At 46.6% G+C, this 22,144-nt stretch overlaps 6 protein-coding genes across 6 annotated transcripts; 3 read left to right on the top strand and 3 right to left on the bottom strand.

Moving 5' to 3' along the window:
* Positions 1-122: 122 nt before the first annotated feature.
* Positions 123-1,841, bottom strand: GLAREA_10796 (Eukaryotic type KH-domain (KH-domain type I); the record flags this gene model as incomplete). Its single annotated transcript, XM_008079896.1, has 7 exons — positions 123-216; positions 295-387; positions 439-662; positions 713-936; positions 1,124-1,341; positions 1,390-1,609; positions 1,667-1,841. 7 exons carry the CDS (start codon positions 1,839-1,841, stop codon positions 123-125), a joined length of 1,248 nt encoding a protein of 415 aa, XP_008078087.1.
* A 1,538-nt stretch (positions 1,842-3,379) lies between these two features.
* GLAREA_10795 (Glutathione S-transferase (GST), C-terminal) lies at positions 3,380-4,456 on the top strand (the record flags this gene model as incomplete). The annotated part of the gene is made up of 4 exons (XM_008079895.1): positions 3,380-3,700; positions 3,862-3,937; positions 4,037-4,164; positions 4,223-4,456. The coding sequence occupies 4 exons, from the start codon at positions 3,380-3,382 to the stop codon at positions 4,454-4,456; spliced, it is 759 nt and encodes a 252-aa protein (XP_008078086.1).
* A 329-nt stretch (positions 4,457-4,785) lies between these two features.
* On the bottom strand, positions 4,786-8,572 carry GLAREA_10794 (MFS general substrate transporter; the record flags this gene model as incomplete). The annotated part of the gene is made up of 13 exons (XM_008079894.1): positions 4,786-4,944; positions 5,011-5,247; positions 5,304-5,460; positions 5,513-5,794; positions 5,852-5,884; positions 5,975-5,987; positions 6,037-6,171; positions 6,872-7,054; positions 7,113-7,317; positions 7,377-7,815; positions 7,876-8,008; positions 8,060-8,173; positions 8,227-8,572. 13 exons carry the CDS (start codon positions 8,570-8,572, stop codon positions 4,786-4,788), a joined length of 2,436 nt encoding a protein of 811 aa, XP_008078085.1.
* A 1,216-nt stretch (positions 8,573-9,788) lies between these two features.
* Positions 9,789-11,012, top strand: GLAREA_10793 (uncharacterized protein; the record flags this gene model as incomplete). Its single annotated transcript, XM_008079893.1, has 1 exon — positions 9,789-11,012. The coding sequence occupies one exon, from the start codon at positions 9,789-9,791 to the stop codon at positions 11,010-11,012; it is 1,224 nt and encodes a 407-aa protein (XP_008078084.1).
* Positions 11,013-11,771: 759 nt separating this feature from the next.
* On the top strand, positions 11,772-15,194 carry GLAREA_10792 (uncharacterized protein; the record flags this gene model as incomplete). Its single annotated transcript, XM_008079892.1, has 1 exon — positions 11,772-15,194. One exon carries the CDS (start codon positions 11,772-11,774, stop codon positions 15,192-15,194), a length of 3,423 nt encoding a protein of 1,140 aa, XP_008078083.1.
* A 777-nt stretch (positions 15,195-15,971) lies between these two features.
* Positions 15,972-21,805, bottom strand: GLAREA_10791 (P-loop containing nucleoside triphosphate hydrolase; the record flags this gene model as incomplete). The annotated part of the gene is made up of 4 exons (XM_008079891.1): positions 15,972-16,269; positions 16,316-17,714; positions 17,762-21,700; positions 21,754-21,805. 4 exons carry the CDS (start codon positions 21,803-21,805, stop codon positions 15,972-15,974), a joined length of 5,688 nt encoding a protein of 1,895 aa, XP_008078082.1.
* Positions 21,806-22,144: the final 339 nt, after the last annotated feature.

Genomic DNA, 22,144 nt, shown 5'->3' with positions numbered 1-22,144 from the left:
CCCAAGGTGCAACAGAACCGCCTGGAGGAGCTGCGTCACGGCCATCATAACCACCACGATCGTCACCNCGTTTTTGCCATGGAGCTGCAGCACCAGTAGGCCCACGTTGCCATGGCTTCATATCACCATCTGGTGGAGGACCCTGGTCGTAGCCACCAGGTCCAGCTTCGATACGTCGAGCAGCTTCCGGGTTTGCTGGGCCACCACCAGAGAGTTCTGCCATGAGTTGCTGCATTACATTAGTGAAGTTCTTTTGGTTTCAGTTTCAGGAAGGGAACATGACTTACATCGTACTCTCGATCGACAGCGTCCCCAGTGCCAATATGACCAGCGGTGGGACCAGGAGCTGCGCCAGGGCCATCATTGCGCCAGTTTGCGCCACGTTGCCTGTGAAAGGTTAGTATTTTCTCATTGTAGAAATAACGTAGCCATGCGGACCTATCTGGACAATCCCTAGCCATGTGCCCAGCATTTCCACAGACACGGCAGATGATATTTGCTGTGAAGTTTCTTTGCTCGGGACAGTCATATTTTCTGTGCCCAATTTGACCACAGTTTTGGCAGGCTTGGTTTTCGTCGTCTCGAAGAGTACCGTTCAGGGCGGCGAGCTCGCGAAGCTGATTGCGTTTCAGTTCGTTCTGGCCTTCGGGTATAGACGCGGCCTAGATTTGTTAGTGGGAGTACAATGTTTGGCTAAGGAAGGAACACTTACAGTCTCGATGATATTGTGAATGAGTTTCTTCGCCTTGTTAACCTTTTCCTCGGTATCGGCCATGATTAGACAATGAAGATCCTCTTCCTGGTTGCTAGTGTGAGCTGCGTCAGAACGGCCTTTTCCTTCCTTGACGGATCCTTTTCCACGGATAGCGATCTTGGCCTGCGATTCTGTTTCCATTTTCTTCAGAGTGTTTCCACGAGGCCCGATAAGTAAACCAACTTTAGTAAAACGCAAGCTAAGTGTTAGTGTATGATCAAAAGCTAATAGCAAAAATGGTGAGTGACAGCAAGGTTAGTGATGACAATGAGCAGCGTCGTTTAAAAGCTGCGCAGCGTCACACGATAAATGAAAATGGGGGATATTTGAAATAAAGGTTAGAAGGGCTAGGGGGGTTAGCAATCATACTGAAGTTAATCTCTGGATAATCATTGACAGGCACATAAACTTTCTCCTGCGTCTTAGTTGGACGACGATAGTCCTGCGGTGGGTGATAGTTAGGAATGACTTTCATAGCCTTTTCAATCAACTTGTGGCGCTCGTCTTCGAGGCGCTTGCGATAACGGAACTCTCTTGTATTAACACGGCGACCGAAGTTGTCATACTGAGGTGGAGGAGAAGGTGATCTGAGTCTGTTAATGTCAAAGCCTTGATGTGAACGGGGAATCACCGACCTATCTCCATCTGCTGGAACCACATCATCGATTCGTAGCTTTTGACTGATTTCCTCAATACGCAAATGAAGCGTGTATGCCTCGAGCTGTTCGCTTGTCATGTTGGCCATAATAGCCGTTGGGAGGCCCATCAATCCTGCAGCCTTATTCTCAGTAGCATCGCCCCAACGATTTCTCTTCTTGCGACGGCGCGATCCATCGTCCGCAATCTCTTCTTTGGCTGAGGTAAAGTTAGCATGAAAGGTATCTGGGTCGAGAGTAGAGTGGAATCACGTACCTCGAACTGGGCTGCGACCACGTTTGTAAGATGGGGCATCGCCATTTCCGCTCGGTTGTGTAGGATTGTAGCCTCCATCGTCGCGAGAAGGAGAGGCGCTTTCGCCGCCGAATCTACGACGGTTGCCCAAAGGGATGTTGTTCGATCCTGTACTTCCTTGTTGTCTCCACGCCATCTTGTAAGATATCGGGCGGATGCTTGTCTTCGAGAAAAAAGAGGTTTTCGAAGTGTGGTGGGTAGGAAGGAGACGAGCTGGAGCGATTGCAGTAATGGAAATCATCAAGTTCCCTAGAGCGGCTTAGCTTCGACACGGACTGTGCACTGCCAGCACGTGATTGTGTATGTTTCCATCCAAATTGCAGCAGGTGCGTCTTACTCTATTGATGATCTTCAACGATTTCCAATTTTGAGCTTATATGTGTCTATCTTATCCACCACTTATTCTCTAGAGTCCAAGGGTGGGAGAGTAATGTAGGGGAACTGGATAAGGTGATTCTGACTTCTCCCACTCCTTTTTGCTGATCTGCAATTTCTCCCGAGCCATCAACCATCTTCGAGGCCGATAAACGAGTCAAAACGATGAAGTAAAAGCATCTTCCTGCATACTACGGCTTATCGGACTTGTCGTTTCTTCATTTCTTACACTTATACAATAACAGCAGTCAGACCCTGGATTGAGGGACACTCCCATTTTGCACAGTGGCCTATTCTGCGACAGAAGACCACGATGTGTTGCTTTCTTTGAAAGGCTACCTCTAGACACTCTGTCTGTACATATCGCCGCCGTGCTATCTTTGGCAATGGAAAATGACGTCTTAATAATTACAATACAGGCTGTAAGATCGTCCCGCGCTATTTATACAGCGTCTTAATAATTACAATACAGGCTGTAAGATCGTCCCGCGCTATTTATACAGCGAGCAACTGTTCGCGTCACATAATGTCCAAAGCATTCTCAACAACTTGGTGGGATTCGGTTCTATACAGTCAACTCGAACACCAAAGCTGGGGCTTCCTCACTGGACCTGAGCGTATAACCTATGTCCAAGGCATCATCTTGAAATCGAGAACAATGTTGAATTTCGGGTGCATAGTTGGGGAGGGTTTTACGCTTGCAGACTATGTCTGCGCACAGCTTCCAGATGCTCGAGGGAAATATCTTTCTCAAATTAGAACAACCCAAGGTGCTATCATGTCTTCTTTCCAACAGTTCATACCACGACGTGGGAAGATCATTTGGTTGCGCTTGTCGAGTCACTGCAAGCACATACTATAACTTTCCGGTCATGTTGCCATTACTAGTCTTGCAATTCAACAAGTTATACTACTATCTACATGGAATACGAACTCGTAGCAGGTCAACGGGAGACACCATGGAATTTTACCGCTTACAGGCACTCCTCGGCAGAGAACAAGCAAGATCACTACTAAAGACAAGCTTGGTTGTGCGTTGATCTACTTCGCGCTCTCAACATAATGTCACATGGATTAAAACCTAGGTATTCTGATCTCTGACCTTACCTAAATCCCGAGCTAGGTAGGTTGTAGTCGTCACGCCCTTTCATGATTGCTAAGCAACTTAACTCCGATTGAGTAGATGCAGGTGGGGTGCATTGGATCCTTCCTTCCACCACTTTAATCAGCCTTTGAGAATCTCATTCTTTCTTCCTTCTAATGACATCTCGTCTCATACAATTAACAAAACAATTAAAGATGGCTAGAACTCCAGATATTCACCTTTACACCACCCAAACTCCTAATGGCATCAAGATATCCATCACTCTCGAGGAGCTTGGATTGCCGTATAAAGTCACGAAAATCGACATCACAAAGGATACCCAGAAAGAGCCATGGTTTCTAGCAATCAACCCCAACGGACGGATTCCAGCGTTGACGGACACTTTCAAGGACGGAAAGCAGATCAACCTTTTCGAGTCCGGTGGTATTCAGCAGTATCTTGTCGATGAGTACGACACCGACTATAAGATTTCCTATCCGAAAGGAACAAGAGAATACTATGAAATGATCAACTGGGTGAGTTACTCGATATCCCCTCATTTCGTCATTGGCAGGTGGGGGTTTCGGGGGAATATCGGCTTCTCGATACATACGTAGGAAATGAATGAGTTGTATTGTATTGCCAGGAGTAGTGGTAGCATGAATTTTTGAAGCCGGTAACTGATCAATATGTGCAGCTTTTCTTTTTGAATGCCGGAGTTGGTCCTATGCAGGGACAAGCAAACCACTTCTCGAGATATGCTCCAGAGCACAGTTAGTATCTGACCCCTACGTCAACAATACAACGGAGTGAATGCCCGCGATATCAGCATCTCAAAATAACGCTTAGTCTGAGGCTAATACTTGTAACAGTTGAATACGGTGTCAAGCGCTACACAAACGAGACGCGCCGTCTTTATGGTGTCTTAAACACTCACCTTGAGAAGTCAACTTCGGGCTACTTGGTCGGAGATAAGTGTACTATCGCAGATATTGCACATGTATGTCTTTTTTCTTTTGCAACTTTACTTTGTATAAGATGTCGCTGATCTTGTTTAGTGGGGCTGGGTTGCTTCTGCCGGATGGGCTGGTGTCGAAATCAATGAATTTCCTGCCTTGAAGAAGTGGGAAGAACAAATGGCCGCCCGCCCTGCCCTCGAGAAAGGTCGCCACGTGCCATCTCCCCACACTATCAAAGAGACCTTGAAGGATCCAGAGAAGATGAAGGCGATTGCAGAGTCAAGCAAGGCGTGGATCCAATCCGGCATGGCTGCCGATGCTAAGAAGAAATGAATACGTGTGTGAATTTTCAAGGGAGAGTATGCGGAGATGATGTACTAAATGTCTAAAGCAATACATAAATAAGGTCTTGCTTTCTAGCAATTTGAGATGTGATAATAGCTAGGGAGTATCCTATCAGTCTTGCAATGCACTGGTGTAAAGTCACCATAAATTTATGAATGAGAATAAGTTTTTATTCCAGCCAACCTGGTACAAGCCACGAGTTTCTCACTTACGTTTACGGGAGCGTTTCTGTACATATCGTGCCCAACTAGACTTAGCAACACATTTCGAAGTATCCGCAAGGTTTCATCTAATGTAATTTTATCTAAGAGGTGCAGCTATATAGCCAAACACTGATTTGGATGCGCATGCAGAAAGTCAAAGGCATGCAAGACACCCGCGGCATGAGACAGGCCCGCAAGAATGACCATGATATGCAACCACTGATGGCTCGCTCCGAATATGTCGAATGTCCTCTTGAACCACCGCTCAGGGAACTAAAAGCACACAGTAAGCACCGTTCTGTCCAGTTCAGAGTGATAATCCAGCCAAATTCTCATTACCTTTATCGCATATGCTGTGGCGCCTGTCGAGTTGAATGCCAAAGTTATGAAAACCCATTTCAGACCCATTCGCTGGCTTTGAAGTGGCCATCCGTACTTGATGACGCCATGAATCACTGGTAGGATGGATGAGAGTGCAAAGCTTCCGAAACTCGCTGCGCGGTATGGTCGTAGGAACGGTTCGCTGAATCGTGGTTGGAAAGTGACGAATGAGCAGGCGAGAGCAAAGGCTGATGACTATTGGAGGTTGTCAGTTGATTTCATAGGAGGGATGAGAGAGTTGGAACTCATACAAGCGACCAATAGACCCATTGAAGTTTCTTATCACAGTAGAAGCCGTAATATATTAGAGGCACTGCAGCACCCCATATGAGTAAAATTACTCCTTGGAAATCAAGTTGCATGCCCAGCTTTTCTATTTTGGAACTGTGATTCATGATCGTATGAAATCTGTGTCAAATGTTAGAAGCCGTTTATCATCTTGGACAGGTCATGAGCTTACGTTGCGGATAACAGAAAGCACACAGCAACTCCGGCGAAATACATGGAACAGACACCTAAGTCAGCACTAGTCGCAACTTTGTATCGTGGTGATATCTCTTGTCTAAAGATATATATGGGCAGAAATATAAAGAGTAATGAGCCAAATATATGCGAGTATATGTTTACTATATATGAATGAGCCTTCGAATTTAACAAGATATTTGTCGGAGTTACGCTACCAGATTCATTATGGATATAACTCCAGCTGGCAAAGGATTTCTTCAATGATGCAGATGCAGGCCTATATTGTGTTAGGACTTCGTAGTCAAATATGGATTTTTTTGATTTGATCACTAACCGGTACCCCGTCTCGATGAAATGGTTGTCGTCCCTGTTGCTGGGTTTTAGCTGAATCCAATTTCCACTCGCGAGACTCGAACACGAATGCGATTGAGCATCTCTTTCAGGACTGGATGCTCACTGTCGCCAAGGCTCTACGAAGAGTTAATAAACATTTGCCAAAATAAAATAGATGGTTCTTACCAATCTCTTCCCATTTTTTAAGTTGCATCTTAGATTTTGGCCGATACTGTGTTGAATAGTTCCCAAGAATCGTATCGAGCGCTTCCGTAATCGGTGAAGGAAGCTTTCTGTTCCGTAGCACACCCATTTTGAGGCCTGCTCGTTGGTTGGTTAGTTAAAAATCAGAAACAAAGATCGAGATTCGTACCTGTACTAGGAAGATTCAACCAAGGTTCAAGAAATTGGGAGAAGAACGAAGACAAAAAAAAAGACTGAACAACGGCGATGTCGATTGATAGTTTCACCTTCTTTAACCCTTATTTTCTTCGATTTCAATGTATATCGAGTCTTTGACTATTAAACTCGACGTCGTTGGAAAATTCAATGTTGTTGGTTACCAACAACAGTACGGTTGAAAGGTCGCTTGAACTGGAGTGGCTGGAAACTCGCACTGTTCGCTGCACTCGGTTTCAGAAAATGCTATCCAAGGGCCGTGTACATTTCTTAATGTCGCGCATATTTAATTTTGATCATTTCGTGTGACTTAATCCAAAAATATCTGTGTCTACGACTTCGTGCATCGGAGATAGTAATGGGCCAGTCTGGTTCTCGAAATCGGACATGGGTGTGGGTAACATCAGAGTCATGACTAGATGTCACCCACTAAAAGCCGAAAAATGCATGAGTAATAATTGGGTATATAACATAAATCTGAACATCATTTGAAGTCCTTTACCCTTTGTAGCAGACTATCTCCTCAATAATTTCTGAAAACTGTTCGGCAAAAACATCCACAACACGAGACTCACAACAAAGAGACATCCTGATGCGAGAAACGGAAGTCCGGTCCTAATACCTCCAAGAGAAACTCCAAGCGAAAACAAGGAAGAGTATAACGGTCCAGAAATAGCATCGGCAACACTCTGAATCAGCCCTACAGCTGTGTAGACCATGGTGATGTTTTCAGGTGATATAACAGCTGTAAGAAGTGATCTAGTCAGAGGTCTCGCTCCATGACCGAGTGCGAATATTATGGTTCCTATTATTACAGATATTAGCGACTTACTTAATAACAGAAGAGAAAACTGTTCACTTACCCATGCGAGCGGCTGCGACTTGCGACGAAATACCTAAAAAGATCGCTCCTATGACGAGTAGCAAGCCGGAAAGTCGTGCTAATTTCAGGTCCTTCTCGTATCCCTGCTGTCGGAAGTACTTGATCATCAATTGACTTGCAGATGGGAGTATAATAATGAGCAGTGCAAGTTTTACAGCTGCATCAAGAGTAAGAAAAGAGTTTGCCTAATTATACACTGTGGTTAGAATTTGATGTGTTGAGGATTGATTCACGTGTATCTTACTTCAGAAAACTTGAGTTCAAATCGCTTCGACATATATATCAATACTACATCTTGGACGTCCATGCCCAGGCCATTTGCAAAGGCCAGTGTTAGGAGAAGAACAACATTTTTGTCTTTGAAAACACTTAGTAATCTATGATCTGGAAGCTTTAGAACGGATTTGATCATAGCCACGTTTGAAGCTGGAGGAGGTTCCATTTCTGATTCGTCGCTTGTCGAATAATCGCTATCCTGTAACAGCTCATACTCTTGCTCTTGATTTGCGACAAGGGTTTTGGTATTTGGCATGAAAAATACCAGGCCAGTGCCTAGAAACATTGTCGCGTTACCAAGATGCAATGGTATCCACACGTCGTGCTCCATAAGCAATGAACTGAAAAATGTGGAGAGCATCACGGCAATGAGCACTGCAGCTTCAAGTCCCAAGAAAATGATGACTCTACAATACATATTAGTTCTCTGTTTTGATAGCTCCCCGGTAATGAGGAGTACTTCTTACCGCGAGCTTTCGTCTGTTACATCCGCGAGTAATGTATATACCATCGTCTGAGCCACACTCATACCGCCGCCAATAATGGCAAAAGCAGAAGATAGCCAGATCATACGGACTGGGAATATATCCGGTCTCCAACCTAATGACTACTCAATAAGCTGCTCAGTAATAGGAAACAACCATAGCTTACAGACAATCTGATACCATGCAAATCCCAGAGAGAGCCCAAGTGCCGCTAGAGCAAGGACTGGTCTCTGGCCGTACTTCGTAGCTAGTAACCCATATGGGACAGCAAGTAAAACATCTGACGTATTTTTGATTAATTAAGTGCCATAAGCTGCAAATTCGAGAGCTTACTGGGGATTACATCTAACAATTGCTGGATCCCGTTAAGGTAAGCTAACTCGCTCTGAACAGGTCCTTCTTTACAACGCGGATCTTGCCCAGCGACCGAAATTGAGCCACCACCAGTGGAGTTGAACGGAGCTGATTGAATTAAATCTGGAAAATGTAGCTTGCAAATAATGGTCTCGATAATTTCCATTCGTGGTGCGATTTGAAGAAATGCGCCGCCATCAATAACGAAAGCCAAAGCGAAACAAAGCCCGACGACCCTCCAAAAATGTACATGGCGTTCCGTGGATTTTTCTCCTTCTCCTACTGACAGAAACCCGGAGGATCCTGTATCAGAGGTATCTATCATTTCGAGCGAAGCATTTATCGCAAGTGACAAGACTAAGAGAAAAATAGAAAGTGAAGTTGATGGTGAATAAAGGATACATGTCGCCCCTGAATAGCAATGGTGACATCGGCATTCACAGCCTCAGAATCCTTGCGCCAATTTATGCTGTGCTCCTCAAAGGGTTTGCAGGGGCTAACAGCCCGATTTTACGTTGTGATACAAAGAGGTCAGCTCGCTTAGCTCGTTTCAACCAATCACATTGTTTGGTGATGAATGGAAATGAGGGCTTTGAAGAGGAGATTATTGAGATTAAAAGTGCTCTCGTCGATATTAGAAACTAGGATGAAATAATACTGAGTATTTGTCCGAGAAATCGATCGAAAGACGTGGTGTTAATAATGCGAGAAGTTCTTTGTCACTTCCTGGTTGTGTGACCAGTATCCCGGTGTAGCTTATACATCCGTACATCCGCGGGTTCGCAATGCACTCTTTGCCTGCATAGATGAGATTCTATGGGACTAGATTTAACTTCATACTTGTATGAATCGTCGTCAAACAAACAATTATTGTCAACAACGTCTGTGTAGAAATGGAGAATATTGAGTGTTGCAGGAAGCCGTTAATCATAGTTGCTTTCATCACTAAGTGTTATTTTTGTATTCTTTGACTAGCCATCTTGATTCATAAGAAGTCTACTTCTGATAGATAGATGTGTTACATTAAAAAGCCGGCTTTTGGGGTATGTGACAATCTTCCCAGCTCAGAGCAACAAGAGTCTGAAGGCCAAGAAGAAACGTAGCAACCTAAGTTCTTGATTCATTGTTCTTGATTCATTCCGATCTTCTACTTTATGACTGACTTTAACAATCATCACTATGCAGTGTCATCCCCCAGCAGACATCGCTGGGTATTAATGTCTGATATTCAAACACTCATAATTATTAAGAAGTTATGTTTCATGTTCAACATAATTCAATATGTCGAGTAACCACAATCATAGCTGATATCTATTAGACAAAATTTGCTATGAGATAAACATTAACACTTTTGAACAATCTCAGGTGATTTACCGCTCAACTTCCACTCCAAAAAAAGAGTATAGAAGCTTGCGCTTCTTCCTCTCTTGATCTTTCGGACTTTCTTTCATCATTGTCAGGTCCAGCTCTAACAAGATTCCAAACACTTCATCAGTAACAAGTATCTGGCAATAGCCACTGGAAAGCGTCTCTCGCCTTCCATGCCGCCGAACCAACCTCGACGTCAACCTAAGAAGGCGAAAAAGCCTCGTCCAAGCAAATCCTCAGATACTCCAAAGGCAGACGACAAAGTCAGAGTTCAAGACGATTCTAGCGCCAATATTGGCTCTTCTGTGCCAGAAACTCGTCCGCAAGTTTCAGAAGGTTCGAAAGGCCAAGACGCAAAAGGTTTTCTAAGTACTGCAGCCCCCAGCATAACGGGAGTTATCGCGCCAGAACAAACCGGATCTGAAGTCTCCAACGAGATGTATAAACCAGGAAAATCCCCATTCGCGCCTCCAAACTTTTCCCAACAATGCCATTTCACGAAAATCGGCTACGCGTGTACCCATTCCGACTGGCAACGAGACCCTAAGATAACACACACAGGCTCTTGCAGAGCCGCCAGCCACACGTTGCTTTGCAACAACATGGCGAAAACGGCCAAGAAAGTTTGGAGTGATGATGCTTGTCCACAGTGCTGTAACGTAACGGCAACAAGAGCGAGTTCAAGTGTTGCATCAAGCTCCAACAAAAAAGACGCAATCATCAAGAGAATATCGGAACTAGAGAACGTCGGCAGTCAGCAAGTTTCAAAGAATCAATCTAATAAGCTTACTGCAGTTGGGTGCCAACATGGTTTGCAGTCTACCAACAAAAAAGTGGAAGTGAATGAAATGGCTACGGTTAGCGACTGGGGTCTCGAGCAAGCTCCTCCATTTCAATCTGCCGCTGTACCTACGACATCAAAAACCTCTGAAGCGGCTAAATTTCTGGAGAATTTCACGGACATACCACTCGATCTATTCTTACACCCCCCAAAATCCGAGACTTCGGAACTATCAGTGGACAAGCCTCTCGAGAAAATATCAGCGGCGAATACTTCTTCGAAGACCCAGCAAAAAAATCCATCTCAGGCACGATCGTTTGACGCCGATCCCGACTCTGAGGAATTCTCAGATACCGATTCGGAAGAGTATCGTATGGCTAAGGAACGAGAGTACTGGCTGTCGTTGCCGAGTGCTGAGAATGGTGGCGGACTTACCGACAAGCCTGCTGGGATCTTTGGCCGAATTTTTGGAACTTTCACAGGAAAGAAAACTAAGGCTGCCGAAGAGAAGAAAGATGCATCAGGCAGTACTGTTGGTAGCAAGTCGGAAAGTGATGAGGAGTCGTTCAATACTGCTCGAGAAGAATGGGTTCATGTCGCAAATAATAGGAAGTGAGGGAGGGCTGAAGAAATATGGATATTTGGCGTTTGGAGGCAGGAAATTCTAGAGTAAGTGAATGGATTCATGATGAAAGGTGGTAGAGTTTCTCTCCAATTGCGTTGTTTTACTTTCTGGTGCCACATCCTATTTACTGGCTAGGGATTCGTATAGTTCACAATAGCAAATACTCACACCTATCTTTCTCCGTCGATAGTCTTCTGGTAAGTAAATTATATGATTTTCACCATCACATTCCAAGGTGATATTTCGAATTAGGGTATTTTGGAGAACAGCAGCTGATCACTCGCTTATCTACGGGACGACTGTCCAGCAGCAAGCCCCAAAAGGTTGAGATAGAATCCTCCCTCAGAATATCAGGCCATTTCGTATTCACTAGTATTAAAATCCAATACGATATGATGCAATCCTAGGCAACAATGCAGAATTCATCATCTTGTGAGGTGAATTCTGGCCATAAGCGAAATTATGGCCAGTTGTTTATCTATTTCAATTCACTTTAAACCTGTTATCAAATGCTTCTAGGTTGCCTATTGGACCACAAGAGTCTCGCACTAATTTGCTAGCGTTGTTTTGATTTCGAGAAGCCCTATTTAATCTCGACCTCGCAGTCTCGACTTCTGAACTTCTACAACATTCGCAACACCCGAGCAGAACTTCTAGTATCTGCACCACATACGATCGTTTTATCGATCAAACCCTCTATCGGTGACTCTGAGTCACTGATTCTACTCGCAACAACTTTCAATCGCGAAAATGAATTCCAAAGTCCCGCCGAATTCACCTTCCAAAGAAGTCGACCCAAGCGCGTCACAGCCCGCACCTCCAAAGACCGCTCTGCCTGACTGGTATGTTGACTCAAACATGTCACAACCTATACGTCCGAGTAAACCTTTAATTGGAAGAGCTACTTATTCTGGCTGGTATCCTTCAAGCCCCTCACAATCTATATCTCCAAGTGGCGATCGATCTGCCTGGTGTCCCGAGCTTAACAACCCTCGCGGTTCCAACAATATCATCACAATCGCATCATCAAGCGGGAGAAATACTTTCGAAAAATACAACGATGAAGCTCTGATGGCTACGCAACTCCCAAACCCAAGAGAGTCTGACAAAAATGAAAACATGATATCCTCTGTGGTAGCTCAAGATGGATCAACTAAAGGAGAGGATAAAGCAGATGCAAATGAGTCTCCCGCAATTAGACGGAATCGTTTCTATTGTGAAAGACGCCCTCAAGCCGACCCTTCCGACTCTACGGAGGTTCCTGCATCAACTCCATCCACATCGTCGGCTGGCAACGCAGGAGATGATTGGCAAACCACCGCACCACGCGAGTATAACCGCAAAGTCGCCAGATGTACTGTGAGGCGACCAACACCAGCCGCGAAGCTCTCATCACAGCTGTCTGAACCACTCGAGACACAGCCTTGCAATGCACGGAGTGAGGTTTGTGAGCCAACTTTTAAAGAAGATAACTCGCAAGACATGTCCACCAAACCCCTCACGCCGGCACAGTTGAACTCTTGGGAACCTATGGTGCAGAGATCTAAGAATTCTTGTCCCGCCAAGTTTAATAGCACGACAGCTGCTCAGCCCGCCAGCCTGTCAGTCGACACGCCATCATCATCTACACTATCACCGCTTCTTTCCACAGAGACTCGAGCCTATCAGGCATACCTGAAGCACCACACAGCGGCACAACGACTAATCGGATTTGATTCTTCCCAACAGACTAGTCCACTTAGTCTCTCTGAATTTACCACTCGCCGAGCAGCAAACGGTGTGATGACCCATGAGAGTGAGAGTTTCACAGATGCTACTAACGACACTGCGATGAACTTGGAGGCAACTGGGAATGAAGCCAGTGGAGGGAGCTTTATGAGCCTCGACCGTTTGGTTCGGGAAACGAAGTCGAAAAGCAAACAAGCATCGACAGACTGGGAGAGTTTCAGATCACTTGCCTCCAAAACCCTGACTCGTCGCCCTGAGGATACAAAAACAACCGATCAGCAGTCCCGACCAGCATACGGAAGCAGTGAATGGGCTCAATCTTTGGAAGAAATCGACAGACTGGAGCAACAGACAGAGGCTCTTACGAATCGAATAGAAGATGTTTTGCAGACCGAAATTCAGAAGCTGAAATCGAGCATGCAAAAAGACAGCCAAGATATATACGGGGAAAGAGTAAATCAAGTCGAATCAGCCAAAGCAAAAATCTTGGAAAAGTTTCGTCAACCCGAAAAGCGAAGATCAAGTGGTTACACTGTAGCTGCTTGGGATGGTCCGAGGTCGTTGACAGAAGTTGTAAAGAACAAGGATCAAGCCGAACCGACAAAGCTCTCAGTGATTTCTTCAGAAACCGAACGGCAACAATTGGCTGCTTCCAAGGACCGTTCCGCCAAATCCGCCCATGCGAATAGAAAAGAGACTATTTTTGAGATGTCGCAACAACAAGCAGAAAAGAATAGGCTCGAGCGTTTAGAATACCAGCGAATGTACCAGCCCAAACTTGCAGAGGCAGGCGCGGGAGTTAGTGAAATCGAGCGACTCAAGGACCTGGGAATGGAAATAAAGATGTACGCAAACAACCCGGATGTATATCGAGTCAAAATGAGAAATATACAAGTCAAATCTCGGGTTTGCGTTGGTGATCGCATGGAGACTGAGGAAAGCCAGGCCAAACAACCACAACGAGAAGATGTCAACCAGGCTCTCGGACAAAAGAGATTGCGACCAGTAAAGACGCTTGATTCCGACGATACTGATGACATGCAATCTTCCTCCGAGGCGCGTGGCTTCAAGAAATATCAGAAACGTGGCGCTGATGACAGTCCAAAGACCGCTAATAAAGGTGCTGAGCGAAACGAAAATCGGGAGAGACAATCACAAAATCACGCATGTATGCCAATGATTTTTCTACCGAACATCAGACCACCAGCATCTTCAGCCGAGCTAGACAGAGACCTGTATATCCACGCAAAGCTCGCCGAATCCTGTCGCAAAGACCAGGAGGCCCAATTCGGAACATCCTTCTATTCCGCCGCAGCTGCTCCTAATGTCGATACCACAAAGCTGTCCTTGGACGAGAAAATCGAGAGGCTGGTACAGTTGAGATGTCAACAGCATGTCTACCGCCCAGAGTTGCATCGAGAAGAGGTGCAGCGTCTTAGACGAGATATGCGAGACAAGTATATCGGCATGGAGGCCCCCAAGAAGATGGCTGGCCCCAGCGAATACCAAAAATTACAGGTTCTAGCAAAGAAGTTGTTGCAAAAATACCTCCAGCGCCCGGAACTTTTTCAAAAAGAAAACGGTATCGCTGCTTCTAGTACCACTCACAGCGAGAATGATATCAAGATCGACGGCATCACCGACGAACAAGTGCAGAAAATGGACTTTATGATAAAAAAGTCGATGAAAAGAATCTTCCCTCGCCCGGAACTTTATCAAAAAGGATACCGTGCTGCTTCTAGTGATACTCGTGCAAATATGGACGGCGCCAGCGAGTTAGATGACGAGAAGATCGAGTCTCTTGCAAAGAGATTGGCGGTGAATTACTCTCTGGGTCAAAAGAGAGGTCGATTCATTCTTCCTACTTCTAGCAATCCTCGTCGCGAGCAAGTATTGAGAGATCTCAATCGAAAAAGAAACCAACAAATCATGAATGCCGTTCGCAGTAACATCCAGCGCAAGCGAAACGAGATGCTAGACGTCATCCGCTCTAACCAGCGCGCAATGGCACGGGCTGGAATCCCAGCTTACTCTGACGACTACACTGATACCGACTGGTCTGACTACGAAGACATGGATGATGTTGACCTTACCGTCGGTAGCACTTGGGGAGATGTATGTGATCATGCTGGATCCTACGTTCATTCGGCGGACGAGATTGCTGAGGCTGATAAGTGGGCTGAGTCTGTGGGATTGACTGTCGTCGATGGTGATACGAAGTCTGATATTGCAGTTTCCGGGAGCGTGAACGGGGATGTTGAGGATAAGGTTTTGCGATGGAAGGATACCTATGATAACAGTATTGGCGAGTTTTGGTATGGTCTTGCTGACGACGAGGACGAGGATTTGACGGTAAGTGATATTGAGGATGTGGAGATGGAGGAAGGAGGGGATTGGGATATGCTTTCTAGTGATTCTTCTTTTGATTTGATTGATGAGAGATAGGCGGAGTTGCTTTGTACATTTCGATAGTTGGGAGGAGATTGTGGTGGATTAGTTGGTATTTAGTTTGTAGGTAAGTCTTATTAGGGGTAAAACCTCAACCTTAAGTAAGAGGAAAAAATACAAGAGAATATTAGGAAATTAAGCATTCTATAATGTGACAGTCAGTAACATATAGAGAATCCTTTAAGTTGGTATTAGTGTTCTGCCAGACTGCTAGTCGAAAATCAATGAGTGTCCAGAAGTGTGACTTAGCGGCATTTAGGCAAACTCCGGATCTAAATCCACATGGAGGTCAACGACTAATTATTGACCTAGATGCACAGGAATGACCGTTCTTGGAAGGATGATATAAATCAGTTATACTGTACAACACCCTCACGAGATCGTTCTTACTTCCCTTCCCTTCCGCTATCAAAAACATATCATGCCACCACACATACAAGAAAAAAATCATCTCCTCAATTATTTACTATACATACAAACCTCCCCCCCCCCCCTCTGCAACTTCCCCTCAACTCCATGCATCCACTCAACTCCCCCACCCCATCCCCATAAACTATAGTACTTTAGTACCATCTCACTGTATATTCTTTCTTTCTTTCCCAACCTAACTCCCATCTCCCCCACTCTCTCCTCCCATAGGAGTCATTGGAGGAGACATGCAAAAAACGCCAGTTCATATCCATATCCGTATCCAGTATCTATGCCGCATGATCACAAACCTTTTTCTTCGCCTAGCCAATAGCTTCATCTCCGCTCGAGTTTAGAGAGATGCGCTTACTGCTGCATACTCTTCAAAAACCCATCCAAGTCAAAACTCTCCTCATACTGCTTATCATCCCACAGCTCGCCGAGATCATCCAGCCAGCCTTTCTTCCCCTTCTCCCTAACCTCACCGGTCGCATCAACCATATCCTCTTCCCGCTCTTCATTCTTGTTACCTTCGAGACTAGGAAGATCGGCCGTGTCGCCGAGGTTAAACAGGTCGAGGATCTGATCTGTTTCCATTGTTCCAAGACCCGCATTTTGTTGATTGACGACGGTGGATGCGACATCGATTTTGAAACGTTGAAGACTGTAGTGGGTTAGAAAGGGAGGGAAGAGGGGGAAGGGCTACTTACGACATGATTTTCTCTTCGAGAGTGCCGCGGGTGATGAGACGGTAGACGTTGACGACCTTCTTTTGACCAATACGATGTGCCCGATCCATAGCTTGTAAATCCTTCTGTGGGTTCCAATCATGTTCCACGAAGATGACAGTATCCGCTCCAGTCAAATTGAGACCAAGACCACCAACACTCGTAGTCAGTAGCAGACAGTCGTAAGATGGATCAGAGTTAAATTTGTTGACGATATCCTGACGTTTAGATGCGTCCACAGAACCATCCATACGTAAGTACTGCACGGATGGCAACATCTTTTTCAAGACATCATTCTGGACCATGTCAAGCATTTCCTTCATTTGGCAGAATATGAGGGCGCGGTGAGGAGAGACAAAGTTGGCTTCAGTTGTGAGATCGTTTTCGGAAGCTGGCTCGATTCCTATTCCGCAGTCCACCAGGAGATCGCGGAGTGCGGTCAGTTTGGGGGCATGAATAGGATCGCTGAGAGAGGTGCCTTGCTTTGCCAAGAGTCGTTGTGTCTCGACGTATTGCTTGTGACCTTCTTTCATTACCAAGGCAGGTGAGTTGCAAAGTTTGCGCATGTATTGAAGTGCTTGGAAAATATGTTGTTTTGCTTCCTTGTCACCTGCACTCGCCTTCTCTGCAAGCGTCTTGCCCTCTTTCTTGGTGAAGTCCTCGAAAAGCTTCTTCTGAAGGTCGCTGAGATCACAGTAATAGTTCTGAAGGATCTTTGGTGGAAGATCATCAAGAACTTCTTCTTTGAGACGACGAAGTAAGAAGGGTAGGACTTGTTTATGAAGAGCTTCAATGGCAAGGGCACCAGCTTCTTGTTCTTTGGAAGATGACTTGGAGAATCGACTTGCAGCGATGGGTTTGGCGAATCTGTCTAGGAACACTTTCTCCGCTCCCAGGAATCCAGGCATGAGGAAATCGAACAGTGACCATAATTCCAACACATTATTTTGGATGGGAGTTCCGGAAAGGATGAGGCGATGGTTGCTGAGAAGCCGTTTCACCGCAATTGTGACCTTGGCTCTTGGATTTTTGATGAGATGACCCTCGTCGAGGACTAGGTAATTCCAATTGAAAGGTGTCAAGACTTCCGCATCGTTTCGGCAGATATCATACGAAGTAATGACAATATCCGTCGACCCAAGCTTGTCTCTTAACCGTGCCCGATCGACGGGCGGCCCAACGTATGCTGTACAAGTGAGGAAGGGTGCGTAATGATTGATCTCTTGCTGCCAATGGCCAGACAATGTCGGAGGGCAGACAATAAGCGACGGTAATCTCCTAGCGTCAGGTGACTGTGTTTTGGCGAATTCTTCTGCTCGCAGATGGTGATCACTGGCAACAATGCACAGCGTCTGCAAAGTCTTTCCGAGACCCATATCGTCTAACTTATTAGCATATATTACAGGAAAATATCAAGGAGGTACCTACCACAAAGAATGCCGTGGAGATGATATTTGTTGAGGAAGTTGAGCCAATTGACACCTTCTTGCTGATATGATCGAAGCTCGGCCTTGATGGCAACAGGAATATGGAACGGTTCGACTTTGTGCGGATCCAGCAACTGAGCAATGAACGTTCGCTCACGATCACGACCTTTAAGTAACTCCTGAGAAAGCCCGGGTGGATCTGGGATACCAGCTTCGAGTGGTACGAGCTTGACAAGGGTTGCAAAGGTTGTCGTTGCAATGAGCCGTACATCATTATCAGAATCGCTCATACGACCAAGAACTGGAACAATGAGGAAAATGACATATGGTAATATCCCATCACCCATCACGCTGATCAAGTGATATACAGCTTCAATCGCACCCTGTCGGAAGTTCAGGTCCACTGGGTTGCTGATCGAGGGTAAAACTTTCTCAACCAACATGGTCATTCCTTCAACCGTGATAACAGAGCATACTGTAGCAAGACATTTCGCCGCCATGTATCGGAAAACCGACAACTCGGCGTGAAGAGCCTTGACAACCAATGGCAGAAGCTGCATGATGAAGGGATGAAGATCTTTGTGCATCGTAGGCGTGAGGGCTCTGAGAATCGACATGGCATCAATAGCAGATTGGCCAACTTCTTGATTTGGATCCTGGGCGTCCGCAGGGAGTTCTTCAGCGAAAGAGTGATGTAAAGGCTCTTCGATGATCGATCTCAAAGTTGGCACCTTTTGGAACAATTCGGCGCCAAAGATACCCGACAGCTGATCCAGAGCTTCCTTTGTACCCCTGCGTGTAATACGAGCTGCCTTCTGTTCCCTTGCAAATTTAACCGCGTCTGGATGATCTCTTCGATCCTCTTCCTTCCGTAGTGTTTGGATGTTGTCCTTGAACGCAGCATTTGGGGAAAATTCGGGGGTTTCCGAGGTTTCTTGACAACTGAATTTGGCCAAATTACCTACAACCTTTTGTGCGGGGCCAGAGCGACCCGTCTCCGCGAACAGCTCAACAAGTCGTGCGATGGATCCCGCAGACCGCTGTTGCAGCTCGACGTTGTCTTCCTTCTTCGCACTATCCATCATACCTTTGATGATGTGTGTGGGCTTCTTGGGTGCAAACTTCATCGCCACCAAAGCGCTCGCCGCAGCGGCTTTGATCCGGACATCTCGCTGCTCTTTGAACAGCTTGGCACTTTCGATGACTTCTACGACACCTTCCCTGGCTTCAGTCAAAGCTTGTGTGGCGATCAACCGTTGGCCAGCTGCCATCGCCTTCTTCAGGCGGTCAAAGTCATCACCAACAACCTTATCGGCCGTTTGTATTGAAAAGGCATCAGGTCCGGCTTCTGGCTCTCCTTGGACAACGACGGCGAGTGTCGGTAAGCGATGCTGAGACACCTTGCCTTGATCTCTGAAGGTGTTCAATAACTGGACACACTGCGCGCGAACCAGCTGTGTGTAGCTCACTAGATCTCGGTAATGCGCTGGTCGGTCTGACTCGATAATCTTGAGTAATGGCTCGATGAATCTTCTTGACTGATCCTTTGAAACACAGTTCTTGGCATATTCGTCGATAATCATAGATGCTGTGAGCTGAGTGGAGGAAAAGGCAGAAGTCATTGCCGGAATAATGCTGCCATCATATGCCTCAAGGACATGTACAGGAACAAGAGACATGATAAGTCCCATGGCTCTTGCAGCGGAGATACGAGATCTGATGAGAATCTCCATTCCGACCAAATCAACATCACCTTGCATCATGTGTCCATCCACATCATGTGAAGAAGTGGTTGGAGCGGGTTCCACGATCTTGGTGGATTTCCGCCTCTGCTTTTTGGGTGGTGGTGCAGCGGGACTTGGAGGCGATACGGGTCGGGTCGTGACCGGAACGACGCCGCTTGGCATAGTATATGTGCTGCCAGATGGCTTTTGGAAAAGCGTGGCATTCATAGGCAGAGGATGGCGAGAGACACCAATTGGGTGAAGTGTTAACTGCATGAGAGGGTCTATATGTGCTGAAAATTGCTCGGCGAGGTCTTCTGGGTCTTTGGCGAGATATGATACCAAGGCCTTCCAAACCTGCAATGAGAGATTTAATGTGTCTAGATTTCGCTCGACAAGGACGTTTTGGAATATTAATCGTAAAATTTTGCCGTTCAGCCAGTCTCGTGTGTGATCACCTTCAATATTGACAAAGGTCAAGAGTGCACGCAAGACGGCGGACCGGACTGAAGTAATGGTGTGTCGTAAAAAGGGGTATAATCGGGGGACGAGGAGGGCAAAGGACTGTTCCGAGTCTCGGGCAGCATTCTTCTTCATAGCTTCCAGGACCTCAGGAAAGCTGCAAAGTTTTGCTAAAAGATCCATGATCTGACCGGTGCTGGCACTGAGGTCGTCACCAAGATTTGAGAGGCATTCCCAAACGATGTTGATAAGGCCATCCAGAGCTTCTGGGCGTAAATTGACAAACTCTTTGGCGATAGGGATCAACGTCGCAGCACTGACTGAGCGAACATCATCGTCGAAATCACCGAGACCTTTCATGACAGCTTGAATTACGCCATCGATCAAGTCACTGTCTTTGAGTAACAGATCATTTCGTACCGCAACCAGATATCTCAGGCCGATCATGCCTCCATGGCAGACCGCCCATCCGGGTTTGTCAAGCTGAAGGTCGGTTTGCATGACCATTCGATATAAGACTCTGTGGACAGAGTAGACGCTACTAGCAGGAAGATGACTGAGGAGAGCTCCCAGGGTCTGACCAACCGTCTCTCTGATAGGCGCTACCACCGTGTCCGAGACATAGTCACCGAATCTGTCCAGCATAAAAACGCAACAAAGTCGACAAGCCAGATCGTCGAGCCAGCGCTGGTTGGCAGCATCATTCTGTGATCGGGGTTTTCCTGCTACACGACCTGCTCCACCACCATGAACACGAATAATCTCTCGCAGACCCATCGCAGCACCGTGCCGCGTCTCCCACTGGGGGTCGAAAAGATCTACCATGAGCAGCTCGCAGAGTCGATCAAAGGGCCACTCTCCGCCTTCCACTTCAGCGTCCGCCTGTAATTCCGATTTAATGGGCAAGACAGGTCCCTTGAATTCCGAGACGACCTTGGAATCTTCGTCCACCTCCTCTGTCCGCTCCATTGAGAAATAATCCGAGACACCGTTGGGGTCGTCCGCGATATCCGACATGGCCGTATCTGCATCGCTGCTACCAATGGTACTGGATCGACGAATAGACAAATCCACGAGTCGATTTTTGCTTCCAGCGTTCTGTGCCTCCCGCTTCCTCTTGCGCTTCAGTTGGTTGAGCTGTCTCGCACTCAGACCAGTCTCGTCTGGAGTCGCTCCTGGTTTCGAGGGCTTACTATCGCTATTGCTGTGTCCATTGGAAGTTTGCGGCGTTGGCGCGCCGTTTGGCTTGACCATATAGTCCAGATCCATGTCCTCTTCCAAATATTCTCCTAATAAACCCAATCTTCCCATTAGCGTCTTCTTCTGATGCGCCAGCCGCTGAGCTGGGTCCATTTGGGCCAGAACATAGTCCACTTCTTTGCCGCCCCCTCGCAGCAGTTCCTTTCCATACTTGAGAATCTTCGGTAGGTCTAGAGTGTCAAGACTCAATTGCCCCTCGGCCAGCGGTACTTCTTCGACCGGCTCTTCTTTTTTGATAGCGAAGCCATTTTGCTGTTCTTCTTTCTTCGTCTCTGACTTAGCCGAGCCATCTCCCGCGTTCGGGTCATATTTCTCTGCATTGTCACAGATGCCCCCTAACGCCTTGGCTGCGGCCGTCCGTGTCTCCCATGTCTTATGTCGAAGATATGGGACGACTCGGGTGAGTAGATTGAATAGCTCTTCGGGATGAGCTTTCTGTACATCAGCCAATTGCTGTGCGGCTGTGTTTCGGATTAGTGGTGTACTGCCTGTCTCTAATAGCCTGTGAAACCAGTCAGTATGTCGAAGGTCAACCAGATCAAACTACGGCCTCCACGGCAGTGGCCCTCGGAGAGCCAGCGGAGCGTCACCGGAAGCATGTTTGCCAATGAAGCAGCATCTTCTCATGTGGTGACGCTCCGCTGGCTCTCCGAGGGCCACTGCCGTGGAGGCCGCATTTGAGACGAAGTGGTGATGCGGTGGGAGGGAGGATGATACTCACGTGACAAGGCGATCAAGTCTGTAGCAACACGTGATGTTAGCGACCAGGAGCAATCCATCGGCGGGTCTCGCAGAGCTGAGGGGTCGGGGTCTCGGCTTACCTGGATGCCATCCTTTCTACGCGTCTTCCGCATTATCCTCTGATGGTGGTGCGGTGCGTCCAAGACGCCATACGATATCAGCCTTTGGTTCGGCTGGGGAATTGCGGCCTTATAAGT

Source organism: Glarea lozoyensis (assembly GCF_000409485.1).
Source record: "Glarea lozoyensis ATCC 20868 chromosome Unknown GLAREA12, whole genome shotgun sequence".
NCBI classification, from domain to species: Eukaryota; Fungi; Ascomycota; class Leotiomycetes; order Helotiales; family Helotiaceae; genus Glarea; species Glarea lozoyensis.
Note: the sequence above shows the minus strand (reverse complement) of the source record. Positions and strands in the feature narration are given on the sequence as shown.